The 14255-nt window shown below is 37.6% G+C and overlaps 1 protein-coding gene across 3 annotated transcripts in view; it reads right to left on the bottom strand.

The window, feature by feature from the left end:
* The window catches only part of FBXL17 (F-box and leucine rich repeat protein 17), a 480497-nt gene that overhangs the window by 140496 nt on the left and 325746 nt on the right, over positions 1–14255 (bottom strand). For all 3 annotated transcript variants that reach the window (XM_054031676.1, XM_054031674.1, XM_054031675.1), the window contains one exon: positions 4247–4323. In XM_054031676.1, coding sequence (XP_053887651.1) covers positions 4247–4323 — 77 coding nt within the window. The remainder of the gene's footprint in view (positions 1–4246; positions 4324–14255) is intronic.

The raw sequence follows: 14255 nt of genomic DNA, 5'->3' as shown, positions 1-14255 counted from the left end.
CAGTTGTATCTTTTGCAGTGTACAAGTGACAATAAGTATACAGAAATGATGGGTAGAGTTGTTCAGGCATTTTTTTGGATGAAACTTTTTTTTGTCAGAAAATGCCAAGTCATCGAAACCAAAGCTTTTCATAAAAAGTTATTGGTTTTGACAAAACTTATTTCAAAAAGGTTTCACAAGACCAGGATTGAATTTTTTGGTGAAAGCGAGAGAGACTGACTCTATAACCCAAAGTTATCTTTTCCCATAGCTGAAAAAGCCAAGCTTTCTTAGTAATTCTTAGTAACTCCCTGGATAGCACAGTTGTGAGATCATGAGACCCTCCTCCTTTCACACTAGCTCATTTCATCAAATCTTTTCATCTCTAAACACAAATCCCACCTTTGTGTTTTTCTCTGTACCAAGCACTATGCACCATCATTAACCTTATAAGTAATATTTTACTCCTGGAAGTATTCCTTAGAAATAAATTCTCAACACCCAGGAAATCAATAAACTACAGAATTAGAGCAGAAAATTGAAAAGACAGTTACACAATTGTGTATGTGATTGCTGGTTTCTCTCACAGCTATACATCTTCACATCAACTTAATCCATTTGACACACAGTCTCCCCACAGCTAGAAAGTCCAACTTTCTTACTAGTTCTTAGTAAAAGATTAAATACAAAACTCCTATGTTTAAATAAAGTTAAGGTTGAGACACAAATCAACAAAAGGCAGGAAATTCAAAGATAACTGACAGTCCATGCTTAATTCATAATTGTTTTTAAAAAGGTAAAATGGCATGAGGAAATAGTGTCAGCTTTGATTTCACACAGGTGTTTACTATAGAGATCATAGTGGTTCATTCACATATGTTGCAGACAGCTTCTCTAGTAACGCTGTCTAGTAATTGTATGCCTAGCCAAATATTTAAAACACTTAGTACTTATTTAAATCCTTATTTAGTATCCTAATGATTTGTCTTATGATGTGGCATTATATTAATATGTATATAAAGATAAAAACATTATGAAATAAGTTAACATCCCTAGATTTTAATACTGAATGGCAGACAAGTTTTAAATATCAAGAACTAATTTTCAATAAGCATTTCAAAACAAACAAAAGAATCCCTAAATGAAGCCGTTTTTTGGGTCAAGAAAGGACAGAGAAACATCAGACCAAAACACTTCATTTTTAGCACACAGAGTAAAACTGAAAAACAGCCAAAATGATTTTCTTTTTAAAACCAGACGTGTATATTTTTATAAAAGCCAAATAATTTTAGCTGTTTTTTCAATTATACATACACACACACACACACACACACATACATATAGACACATACACACGTTCTTGTAATACATTTATTTGTGTGTGATTTTATATATTTGCATTCCTACACACACAAATAAATGTATTACAAGGTTGAGACTTTATATGGCAAGTGTTAACATGGGGGAAAATTTTACAGCTGTGCGATATACTTGTGAGAAGTTTATAATAGAAGTGCTGACATACTCTTAATTGTAGCAGTGCAATCAGCAACAATATATTTCTTTTTTCTTTGCAGTTGACAACTCTTGGCATCTGCTGCCTATTTCAAATCCATCTTGGTTTCCTTTTTTTGTTTTTCTTTTTGTATAATATAATCAAATGTTTTTTTTTTAAAAAGTCCTCTGTGGCTGTACTGAGAACAGAAAATCTACTAAAACAGGTTTTGGAGATTTGTTGGTGTCTAAACACAGTCCTAGAGAGTCTGATGCCCTCCACTACAATTATTTTTTTAATCTCATCATTCTGTACTTTATTCCACCAAATTAAATTCCATGGTGGTAATGTGTCAGATAAACTAATGTTGCCTATGACCGTATGTTACAGTTTAGAGAATTTTAATAGACTTCTAACTTTTAATCTGAAGGCAAATCTTTCAGTGCACTGTATTTAGTAATATTTTTCAAATAATAATCAAATAGTATTAAATTTTCAATATTGCTTCTTTTATTTTCTCACATCTTATTGTCAAAATCAAATCAGAAAGATAAAAACTGCTAAATCTCACATTTCATAGTCTAGCTTTCTTAGAGTACATGTAATTATTTCACACATCTGTCCCTATATTAGGTATTAGTTATGGGTCAGCAATCACAATTAACACTAATCTCTTTTTCTTGTTTGATGTCTCAAATTAAGGTGTGCTTAAAACAAGCTGTTCTAATAACAATAATATTTTGTTTAGCTATGGAATTTGCATTTTTGCTAACCGAACCTTGAGACAATTAGGCTCTTGACACCAGCAGTCACAATTCCACTAAACTAATCACTAATGTATCAAGAAATCTGGGCTAGGAGTTTCAAAGGACATCTGAATTCTAATGAATTTGAATGGCATATGGGTGCATAATTTCCTTAGACTCTTTCCAAAAATCCTGGTTTTATCTTCAAAATTAGTTGGGAAAATAGCATTTCTCAGGTGTCTTGCTAAATATATATGGAAATCTGTAGAGTCACAATTAGCAAATAGTCAAATTTTAAATATAAAAAGTAGGCATTGTGTGTTGAATCTACCAAACCTACATGGACCAAGTGCATATGCTAATATCCTCAATAGACTACCAGGTAGATTAAGCAAGAATGGATATCCACATACAGTCATTCCCTCCCAGAACTTTGGTCAGTGTAATATGATACTAAATATTTGGCTAAGACATTATGAGTCTCCATTTTGCATGACACCTATACATGCAAATGTATAGAATAACATGCTTCCACTAAGAGAGAAGCATCTGCCATTTGGTGGGGCCTGAACAGTTATGCATAGTGAATTCAATAGCATAATAAGATCATTGGGAAATTTCTTAAATCAGACCACAACAAATCATCCTAGTAATCACTAGCAGATTTCTCCTACTTGCCAAATGTAGCAGGATGTGTTCAGGGGAAAGGATTGCCTGGTTCTCTTTCCTCCCACTGATAATACACTAATTCAATAATAATGTTAAAAATTGTTCAGTGCCACAGTTACCGTACTGAACAATTTACTAATATTATTACTGAGGCAATTAATTTATTAGTAATATCAGCATCAGAATCTAGTATTAGTAGCACCTGCAAAAGTTGTTTGAAAAGCCCCAACGACTACAAGGTCAAGAACACAGATGATGTGAAATGACTACATAATCTTATAAATTAGTGATGGGCAAACCTTAAAATATTTGAGGGAACGGTGCAGTTTGGATAATTATGGTATCTAACCAACCAAGCCTATGCAGATACTCTCCTATCCTCCCACCCAACGCTCTTCCCATGTCTCATTTATGCATAACCACTTCCTCCCACTTTCCATTCAAATCCAATCCAATACATTCACCTGCCTTCCTTTCCCCACTACCTCGCTAGTTTGGTCATACTGCTTTTGAGAGAAACTACTGCTCCCTTGTCAGCCCCTTCATCCAAAGAAGGCCCTTAGAGGGTGATGTGAGTTCACTGCGTTGGGATGAGGGGCAGGATGCCATGAACTCTATAGGAATTCCTTCCAGACAGATATAGAAGAAAGGTTTGAGGATACGGCATAGCTAGCAGATCTGCTACTACATGAAGGGAAGGAGGGGTTTCAAACAGAGCAGAGGCTGCTACAACCCCAAAACTGCAGCAGTAGCCATAAAGTGACTTCATTGTCATTTTGCATCCTGAGGAGGATTCTTTTCCCAAAATCCAGGGTCACTGTTTCCCCTGCACCAAGCCACTGTTCTCATGCTAGGTGTGCAGTGGATGTGATTTAGCATTGCATGGCCCTGCCTCTCTTCTGGGCCAAAAATAATCTCTGATTTCAACTCTCAGATCCCAGAACAGTGCAAGATTTGAAAGGAAGAATCAGTCTGAGTTCATTAAAAAGACTAGATAACTACTAGATCCTGCAAATCTCCATTTAAACTAAGGGTGAAGAAAGAAGGAAGAGCAGGAGACAAATTAATTCAAATCTGAGTGTTTATCGATCAATACTCAAACTCTCATCACAGAGATCAATCAACATTTTTCAGTCAATTCTATACGAAGGATAAATCTGCAGCTCTCTGAAATCTAACAGAGTGCCTGTCCTCTAGCTTCTTTGTTCTAAATCTTCTCTGTCTAGTGTCACAGCAACATTTTTACAAGTATCACAAGGTAAATTTCACTTTTTATGTCTCCATGTAAAGTTTCAACAGATCAGTCTTCACAAAGGAGTCTTCACAAAGGTAAAAAAACAATAGCCATTTTACATACCATAGTCGGTAATCTTACAGGATACCAAATACAGCTCTTTCAGGTTCTGTCCTTCTTTAGCAATGACCTCCACACATCTGGAATACATACAAAATAAGATTCACAGTTGCAAGAATTCATTTCATATTAAATCAATTAGGACTCATCCACAATGGCTACACCACAAGGTAATTCAGAACGCATTATACAAAACTTTCTTCTTTTTGTGATCTTCCCTAGAACTCTTTCAATAGAATTTATTATAGCCACACCTTTTAAACTCAAATGCTAAAAAATGTATGACTTCAATTAGACACATTTTTGACTACTAAGATTCCCATGTCCCAAAAAGCTCTGGACAGGCAAAACATTAAGTTATGTTGAATATTTTTATATCACTAGTATGACAATTTGGGGAATGTGTTCATGTACAATTTATTGATTCCAGTTTGAGATAATGTGCTCTCTGTATATATTTTTGTCAAACTACAAACTCCATTTTGAACATAGGGCTTGTCTGCCTTCTCTGTTGTCTTTTTACCTCTATGTTGAATTGAAATTCCAAGAGATAGTGGTACAGTGCTAACAATGGAGAATTATTAAACCCTTATGGTCTTCTGTTTACATGGAAGCACGGTTGGACAACGAGTTGGCTGCACAGAAGAACCCGTCTACCAGTAACAAAGCAAGGGATCACTATATAGGGACCTTTGATCACCTGATCAGAGGGTTGACAAGGGGACTGTAAGTTATAAAAGGGGTTAACTTACAGGCCATTTTGAAAAGAGGGAGATGAGACCAGAAGCAGAAAGCTGGATACAGGAGTGAGAGAAGGCTCCATATTTTGGAGGAGAAACCATGTGCAGGGAAGGGAGAAAGGAAGGATCCTGGACACCATAGAGGACTCTTATAGATTCATAGATTATAGGACTGGAAGGGACCTCGAGAGGTCATCGAGTCCAGTCCCCTGCCCGCATGGCAGGACCAAATACTGTCTAGACCATCCCTGATAGACATTTATCTAACCTACTCTTAAATATCTCCAGAGACGGAGATTCCACAACCTCCCTAGGCAATTTGTTCCAGTGTTTAACCACCCTGACAGTTAGGAACTTTTTCCTAATGTCCAACCTAGACCTCCCTTGCTGCAGTTTAAACCCAACATAAGCCAAAAGAATGCTTGAGGGTGGTGAGGAAACTGAGGCAGGGATATGTGTCTAGGTGTTACTGTTTTGACTGGATCTGTATATTTCTTGTGTTGTCTAATTCAAGGGCAACTGGTTTTGGAATTTTGGCATGTGCTTCAACTATCATATGTCCCTGGAGAAGTAAATGGTAAACCTGAGTGCCTATAGGGTTGAAGCTTTGGGAAAGAGTGCACTTAAGGAACTGGGGTGTTTTGTGGCAGAGAGGTCAACACTATCCTGGGGGCCTAAGGAAACTGGACCACGAGGTCCCACTTCTGTGAAAGGATAACAGAATCTTGCCCAGGAATTGTGACAGAGAGGCCAAAGAAAGAGACAGACCAAGGTAAGCTTAAAAGTACACATGGTCTGACTTGTGTGGACCCAAACTCAACAGCCTGGTGGGACTGTGACAACCGGTATCAAAATATACATTAATGCAATTTCAATATACAATATCACATAGAGGTTATTTGGAAAAAAAAAAGAAAATGTTACAGAAATGTTTTGATTTCTGTTGTAAAATTCAATGCAACTATCAGATACAAGTTCTGCTTCCTGCAATGTTGAAGCTTTGAGAGATTTTGCAGACAAAAAGTGTAAGCTACATTACAATAGCGACATAGAACATACCAGCCATTATAAATGTCGGGCTGAAATTCAGTTTTATGTTTCTACAGTGATTATTGCAGAGATCAGCATTCATCAGGTCATGAAATAGCATGTACCATTTGTGTTCCAATATGTTGCTACAGAAGGTCTAATTTATGAGAATGGGGTTTGAATTTCTACATTTCTGTTTGGTTTGTCACAACTATATAATTAAACAGTTCTTTATCTGTGACTTCTCTCAATGTTTAACTTGTAAGTACAAAAAAAAGGAAAGCAAGAACTAAATATGTTGTAAAATATATGTTTATCCTTTATAATTTAATTATAACTAAATCTGGATTAACATCTCTATATATGTTATGTTTACAACTGTATTATTTACACAGTATCGATCATGTAATGGAGTACCATAAAATGTATTTTTGTCCTGCTAATTTTAAAATGTATTCATTGTTCATTAGACTAGCTGTGATAGCCTGTTGAGTGGGTAACTTTCTACATAGACATATTTTTAAAAGAGAATTTTTAGCAAGACAGATTGTAACGATTCCTTTAGAGCAAGAATGGGTCCTCTTTAATTTGCAGGTCATTGACCCAATAGACTGCTACAGCTCCCAAGTCAATCCAGCTGCATTACTCAGGATAAAAATATTTGCTAACTTTAAAGTGATAATATGTATTCTTGAATTCTTCATAATCTTTTGGGGAAAATACATGTATACCCTCAGGAACACACTCCACACAGCAGCAGCGGGAGCAGCAGAATATTCCCCAACCTGATTTTATTGTTGATGCTGACAATTTGATTTCTTAAATCAGACCAGCTGTTAGAATTTACAGTGACAACAGCATCACATACTTTCAGTGTTATCTGTCCCCTTCCCTCTTCTCAAATCCTGAACCAAAATCTACTTTTTTTTTTTTCAAACTGTCTGTGGAGGTTGCTTTGACCTTGATTTCCTTCACCATATTTACATCGTCCATCAGGTCACATTTTTAATAATTTTTCAATTTTCCTTTCTAAAATTGGGTGAACATAGTATGTGGAAAGTTGTTAGAGTGGCAGTACTGGAGAGCGAAGTCCTCTTTTCAGCCAGAGAACAGAAAAAGCAAAGGTAGAAAGACTGAAAACTTTCTTACCATGGCATCTCAACCTTGACTTTAAGTAAAAATTCTAGGGGAGAGAGGATAATACAGTCTCCATGTCCATTCCAGTTCTTGTCTTCTCTACTGAGATTGCCAACAAGGGTGCCTATTAGCATCAACTGTGGTGGTGATTTTTGCTCTGGGAACTGGACTGAGACCAACTCTTTTCACATTATCGATACTTTGAACCATGCAGGTTCACTGGGTTACTTTTATAGAAATCAGAAACTATATAGACAGTTAAACCCTCTTATTCTATAAGGTTTATGAAATGCATTTACATTTTTGGAGGACCTCATTTTGGGAGAGGAATTTGTTGCCTTTGTGAGGTGGCACAAAGTGATTGATTTTTAAGACAAATAAATGTAAAACTTTGTATTGTATTCCATGATAATAGTGTTTTACTGCACACATCCATAATCTGAATAAAAAGAAAATTATCCTCCTACAAAATGAGACTAGATAAATTTTAATAAGAACTACTTGCAGTCTACCATACATCTGCAAATTAGATATCATTAAAAGCCGAACAGCCCTTTTAATTAACAAGAACATTTTGATATGTTGTCTATTAATATTTATGGGGTAAGTCATGAGGCAGAGAACTGAAGTTCCAATCCTAATTTGAAAATGTTTTACATACACTACACTTTGGGCCAACTTCTAATCTTGGAAAAATATTTATATTATTGTGTCTAATGAGACGTACTCCATAAGGTTTAGAATTTTTTATAATTATGTCAGTGTTTACCAAGAGAAGATTAACTGAGCAAGCACATAGCATTATAAATTAACCTTGAACATTAACTACCTGAAGAGAGTCAAACCAAAGAAACAACCTAGTTTTTCATTTTGTTGTCAATTATGAAACATTGCAAACACACCGTGTTCAGGGCCAGGTGAAGGCAATCCATTGCCCTAAATGGCTTTCCCCTACCCATGTTGTGGCCCCACATCTCTTAGGAATGGCATTAGGAGAGGTTTCTGGGGTTCCCACCACTAGTCTTCTTTGGGTAGGCTAGACTTCCCCACCACTTCCTGATTTTAGGCAGGTTGTGGTCTATTGCAGAGGAGGGAAGTCTCAGCCCCCATTCATCTAAGAATCTGTATGGGTATTGATGCCAACATCAATACCAGCAAAGCCATGATTGGGTAATGGTAGTGAAGGTCCCCTTCCCCATAAAATCCTGGGCTGTGATGGTTGTCAGTGCCCCCCTCCACTCTTGGAAGGGCAATGTCAGGAGCACCCAATTCTGGAGGCAATTTATGTTTATCAGAACTGTTTTTCAAGTTGACTGAAGACTCAGGCAGATGCATTACATTGATTTACACTCAGTTTATATTTTCAATCTTTCCTCCACAAGCATAAATACAAGATTGCATTATTTTTAATGAAAGCTTCAATTTTAACATAATCACATGAGTTCACTAACTAGGACCCAAGAGACTTGCATATATATATTGCCTATTCCTTAATTTTCCCCAATTGTGCTATTCTAATTGTGAGAGTTGAACCCCCATTGCATGGCTTGTGGAATCCTCTAAGGTTTTCTGAGCAACTACACAGAATTTAAATTGAAAACACGGTTCAACTTTCTACAATCTGAGTGAATTTTTCACAATTTTGGGCTGATTGAACTACATTTGAATACATAAAACCCATTGTCAACATGTGCCCATTTTTTATTTTATGAAAACACTGAATCACCTGGGGTATCCATATAAATGAATTGATCACACATTTATTTGAGAGCATGCAATCTTTAATATAGCTAGAACAATACTACAGAACTGCTTATATTTGCCTTCAGCTGCCTGCTATGCTCCACCATTTATTTTTCACTTTTAGTTCCCTTCTGTAGCTCACCCACATGTAAATTAATTTGTAGGGATATCAAAAACACTTTACATTGCCTCCCCCACATACTAATCAACTTGAATGGGAAAGAACACATATTACAGCTACTTTTGTGAACAAGTCCCTTACAATATGAAAGGGAGAGGGGAAAGTAGTTGTATATTCATTACCTCTACCTTTATTAATCATTGTTAAAAATGAAATCAAAGAAAAAGGGTAAAAGCACCAAATGATATTAACCTTTTCTACAAAGCAAGGATCAAGTCATATTTAGTCTGTTTGCTATAATCCATCAAAAAATTACCCCAGATTGTAGCCATATCTGTCTTTTTAAGACATTAAGTTTATACTCTGGCTGATTTGCACCAATCTTCATAAAATGTTAGATTTTTAAAAAATTATTATTTTGAACAATTCATTATTTAATATCAATTTACTTACAGAAAGCAAACATTTTTGCAGAAAGAAAGTTGGAAATAGGAGTGAGTCTTAGAATAATGATAATAATAATTTTTGGTTTTCCCAGACTATGAAAATATACTTGACATGTACATATTCTTTTGAGCACCCCTAACCTCTCAATTTTATAACCACAACAATGAATTGTTCCTAATCAAAGGGCTAAAGACATTCAATTAGTAGAGCTTGCAGAATAGTAAACAAGATACCCAGGAGTTGAGCCCACTAAAAATATAATCTTCTGAGTTGATTTGTGACTTTTCTAAAGGAGGAGAACTCTTTAGAACCATCTAACACATGAAAAATTCCAATGAAGAGTGAACTATAAATCGTGAGTTTTGGGGGAGGGGTGTAATTATTCATTCACTCAATCTGAAGATGCCAAAGGAAAAGACCTTGTGCCATCTTGCTAAGCCTTTTCCACATCCACCATAAGTTTTATGAAGACTACTCTCTGACAGTCTGATATGCAGTTAGTTTTTATCAAATTTGATAAAGTTGGTATCCTGAACAAGCAAATGTACAGAGCCCAGGAAAAGGCAAATAGCACAAAATGATTTCACAGTACAAAACCAATCAAATAATATTTTGCAGAGGAAGAACATAACTATTATAAATATGAAGTGTTACAATATGAAACGTGTCATAAATTTGTAGGCACCCAGAATCTGTTCAGTACGTGATGATGAATGGGGTTCCAAACTCCCAAAGTTCAGTGGTGTTCTGAGGATGGCAGGATCAAAACTGCCTCTTACACCTATCAGTTAAAAATGTCTTCATATTTCTGGAAAGTATGACAACTTGCCAAAAAAACAACTGCAACATTGTTAAAATCTCAGCTTCCTAGGTTAGAAGGACCACTGTTGACAAACCCTGGAGACAGTGTGCAACAGTGCACATGCATATTGTGCTGTTCCTTTGCTCAGCCCTTCTAAGTTCTACAGGCACAAGCAGGAAGAGTAATGAAATGTTGAAAAAATCATTCCTTTAGAGCGTCTGCCAGGGCAATAGTCTCCAAAACCTGTCATCCTCCCAAGAACTGCGCTGACAAGTGGAGCAGAAAAACAGCATGATCTGGACACATGCAGACCAAACCAAAAATTGAGGCCTATTGGTTTTGATGGTACCCCTATAAAAGTACACACAACATGTTTAAACATTTTATGTTTTTCTTATTTTGCTCATAGTTTGTGCAAAATTTAATTAAAAGACTAAAAATAATCTTTAAAAAATCACAAATTTAGAAAACGAACCATCTGCCATGACAAAATATTTTTTCTCTTTTCCTAGGCAACAAATCACTAAATCCTCCGACTTAAGTGAGTGGTTATGGTTAATAAATTTAACTGTGTAAGCTTCAAAACTATCAAAGGCATTCAAAGGGGTCTTGAATTATGAAAAATAATTGTCTATTCTACATAGATACCTAGTTTTTCTGTTTTTGGTCTACTTCTCAAAAGCTTGGAACATGGCATTAGTGACAATTTAAAGGAACTAATGAGGAAATATGACTACAGTACTTGCAACAAAAGTGTTCCTAGGAGACCTTGTTACCGTTTGTGATGCACTTCAGGCCCAAGAGCAGCTAATTGGAACTGCCATACACTGGTTAGGAGATCTCACTTAAAAGGACTGAGTTTCAACCACCGTAGAGGTGTGAAAAGAAATCATGCCATTAGAGACACATTAATACATGGCTTGATGAGATTCAAAATAACATCAGAATGTGCAATTATTTTCCAATTTCTAGTAGTTTTTAAAATTAAATTTCTTTAGAATTTTTGCTATCCTAACTGCATGGAACACTAGCAATTGATTTGTATTATTTTGGGGGACTGAGAAACAGAAAAGAAAGGGAGAGTCAGCTAATTGTCTCATTGTCTGGGTATACCGCAAGAAGGACAGGAGACTTGTTATGGGTTTTAATCAGGCTGCAACTTTATTATATAGATGTCTGGGATTACCCGGCAGATAAAGTGTACAGTGCAGGCAAATCCATGCTTATTCAAATCAATTCTCCGGGGCTTTCACCAGCCCCCCTTTGTTTAATCCATGCTTATTCACATCAATTCTCCGGGGCTTCCACCAGCCCCCCATTATTTCCATCCAGGTCCCCCAGCTGCCCCATGGCTTGGACCTTACCATCCATCAGCCTCGCAGGGCTATGAGAACGGGGTGGGGGGTGGGGAGGTGTTGGCTCTCTGCTGTACTGGTCATGGGAGTCCCCGAACCCCCTCACCTGTTCTGTTTCTTTATCCAGTACCTCCTTTTAAGTCCTTTACCAGGCCATTTATCTGGTCACTGTCTGCCCTCCCTATGGAGTACCTGCACTGAACATCCGCCTAATATTACAAAATAAGTTGCGACATATGGCCTACCACCTTTTCTATTCACCAGAAAAGGTCCATCCTCGCACCCGTTGTGAGGAAGGCAAAAAAAACCACAGTCCACTGAAGCCAATTCCTTCCCAGCCCCGCTTTAAAAGGGGCGATTAGCGTAATGCCCACAGCAGGTACAAACCCAGCCTGCCATTCACCTCCACTTGCTGCCTCCTAGGGGAGGGAGGGTGGGTGCTGGCTTCCTCGCTGCTTTCACATAGAGACTTGCCCCACTAGATTTCGTGCCTTTATGCACATTCCTTGGGGGGGGGGGTGAGTCATTGCTGTAAAGTTGACCACCGAGCACTTTTTGCAGCAGTTTCTGACCTTCTTCCTCTCCCCCTTCACTCCCCCAACTACAAAGCAGAGCTGTCTTTCTTTGCGTAAGCCCACACAAATGCTGCCCACCTTTAGTTGTGGTGCAGTCATTCTCCTTGCAGGCCTACACATTAATAGTACTGGAGGTGGCTTTTGATGCACCAGGCTCCCAACTTGACTGGAAGTAGTAGGTGCTGTTACAACAGATTTACAGAATAACAGCAACTGTGAAAAATAATAAAGATTTAGGACTTGTTTGGATGTACCTTGAGAGAAACCTTGAGAGAAAAGCCCACAACTAGGGATGCTAGAGATTGCAAGACAATTAAATGTTACATTTTATCCATTTTCTATAAGCTTTTGAAACGTGGATGAGACATGAAAAGAGGCCATCAACCTTTTTAATAGCAAGAACTTCAAGTGTAACATCTTAAATTCATAGGGCCAATATCTCCACTGAATAAACAAGAGCAATCAATTCCACTGACTACAATAGAGTTGGAAAATTTTTGCCAGCAGTGACTTTTGTTTATATTGAACAAATAAATATTGCCTTCCTTTTTAAACATTTTAGTTGTGCTATTGTATATTATTAGGTTAAATGACAAGGATGTAATATGAGGCTAGGTTGGCGCTAGCCCTGCATGGGCATACAGAAGAGGGAAGGGAGGAAGAGTGCATTATGGGCCTCTCTTTCTATCCGGGGTAAGTGACAGCCAACATCTCAGTTCTTGCATTTCCAAAGTACAAGCATCAGGAGAGTCTCTTAGAGTCACCAGAGCTAGAATTACCAAGGGGGCCAGAGTGGGACAGGGCATGGCCTGGCTCTTCATTCTACACCAACCTGCAAAGCTCAGCCACTGTAGACATCACACTTGGCTGCACCTTCATCGTTCATCAAGGTATTATGTCTCCATGAATGCCAAATGGCCTGATTCGCCTCTCACACTGATGTAAACCAAGAAGTAAATAAGAGTACACTAGTGTACTAGTGTAAGTGGTGTAAGCGACATGGAAATCAGGCCCTAAGGAACTGCTGCCAGGATGGTGCACTTCCCCACCCGCATTCACAGACTATGTTTAAAAAAATACAATAAAGCACTTAATTATTATGCCCTCTAAAGGATTTTAAAAAGAAAACCAGGTTATTGTGCTCAAAGAGCCCCTTCCCCCCATCCCCTCCACTTTTTCTGTATGCCTGTTAATAACTGATTTAAACAAGATCTCCTTTTAAGTACAAGATTTAGTAACTTAGATTTATGTTGCTTAAGGTCAGGACTAAGTGCTCTTTAGTGCTTTCTTGAGAAACCTGCATACTACTTGCACTTTGGTCAATTTTATTTATGATTCAAATGGATGCCTTTCCAAATAATTCACACATTATGGCATTCCCCACACAGGAGTATAAGGAAAACGATGGTAATATTACCTATTTGTAATGGCAAAACTGTAAAAATTTCAGTGGTGAGCACTGAATAGGGATTAGAGCCGGGACTTGGGAGTCAGGCTATCTGGATTGTATTTCTAGCTTTGCAAGCAACTGTGAATTTGGGTAAAACACTTCACCTCCCTGTGGCTTGATTTAATTTGTAAAATGGGAATTATACAGAGAGGTGTCATGAGGATAATTCATGCTGAAAAGGGGCTTTGAGATCTTTAGATGAAAGGCATTTTATAAGTGCCAAGTATAATTATTTGATCTCATACATGGAGAAAGATTCAGGGATCTATTAACCATTGGTGCATCATCTCCTACGGGTGCAAAAGAGATTCACTCCTGAGAATGCTAGACAGAACTCTCCCCTAATAAAAGTAGGAAAAGGCAGCTTTAAACTCTGGCCAGGCACAGTACCTGACCTAGCAAGGTTGGTTCCACTTCCTTCTGCCTGTTACAGATTACTAGAGAGACAAGCCGGGTGAGGTAAGATCTTTTATTGGACCAACGTCTGTTGGTGAGAGAGACCAGCTTTCAAGAAAGAGCTCTGTGTGGCTCGAAAGCTGGTCTCTCTCACCAACACAAGTTGGGTCAATAAAAGATATCACCCATCCACCTTGTCTCTAATATCCTGGGACCA

This window comes from Malaclemys terrapin, chromosome 6 (assembly GCF_027887155.1).
Source record: "Malaclemys terrapin pileata isolate rMalTer1 chromosome 6, rMalTer1.hap1, whole genome shotgun sequence".
Lineage (NCBI taxonomy): Eukaryota > Metazoa > Chordata > Testudines > Emydidae > Malaclemys > Malaclemys terrapin.
Note: the sequence above shows the minus strand (reverse complement) of the source record. Positions and strands in the feature narration are given on the sequence as shown.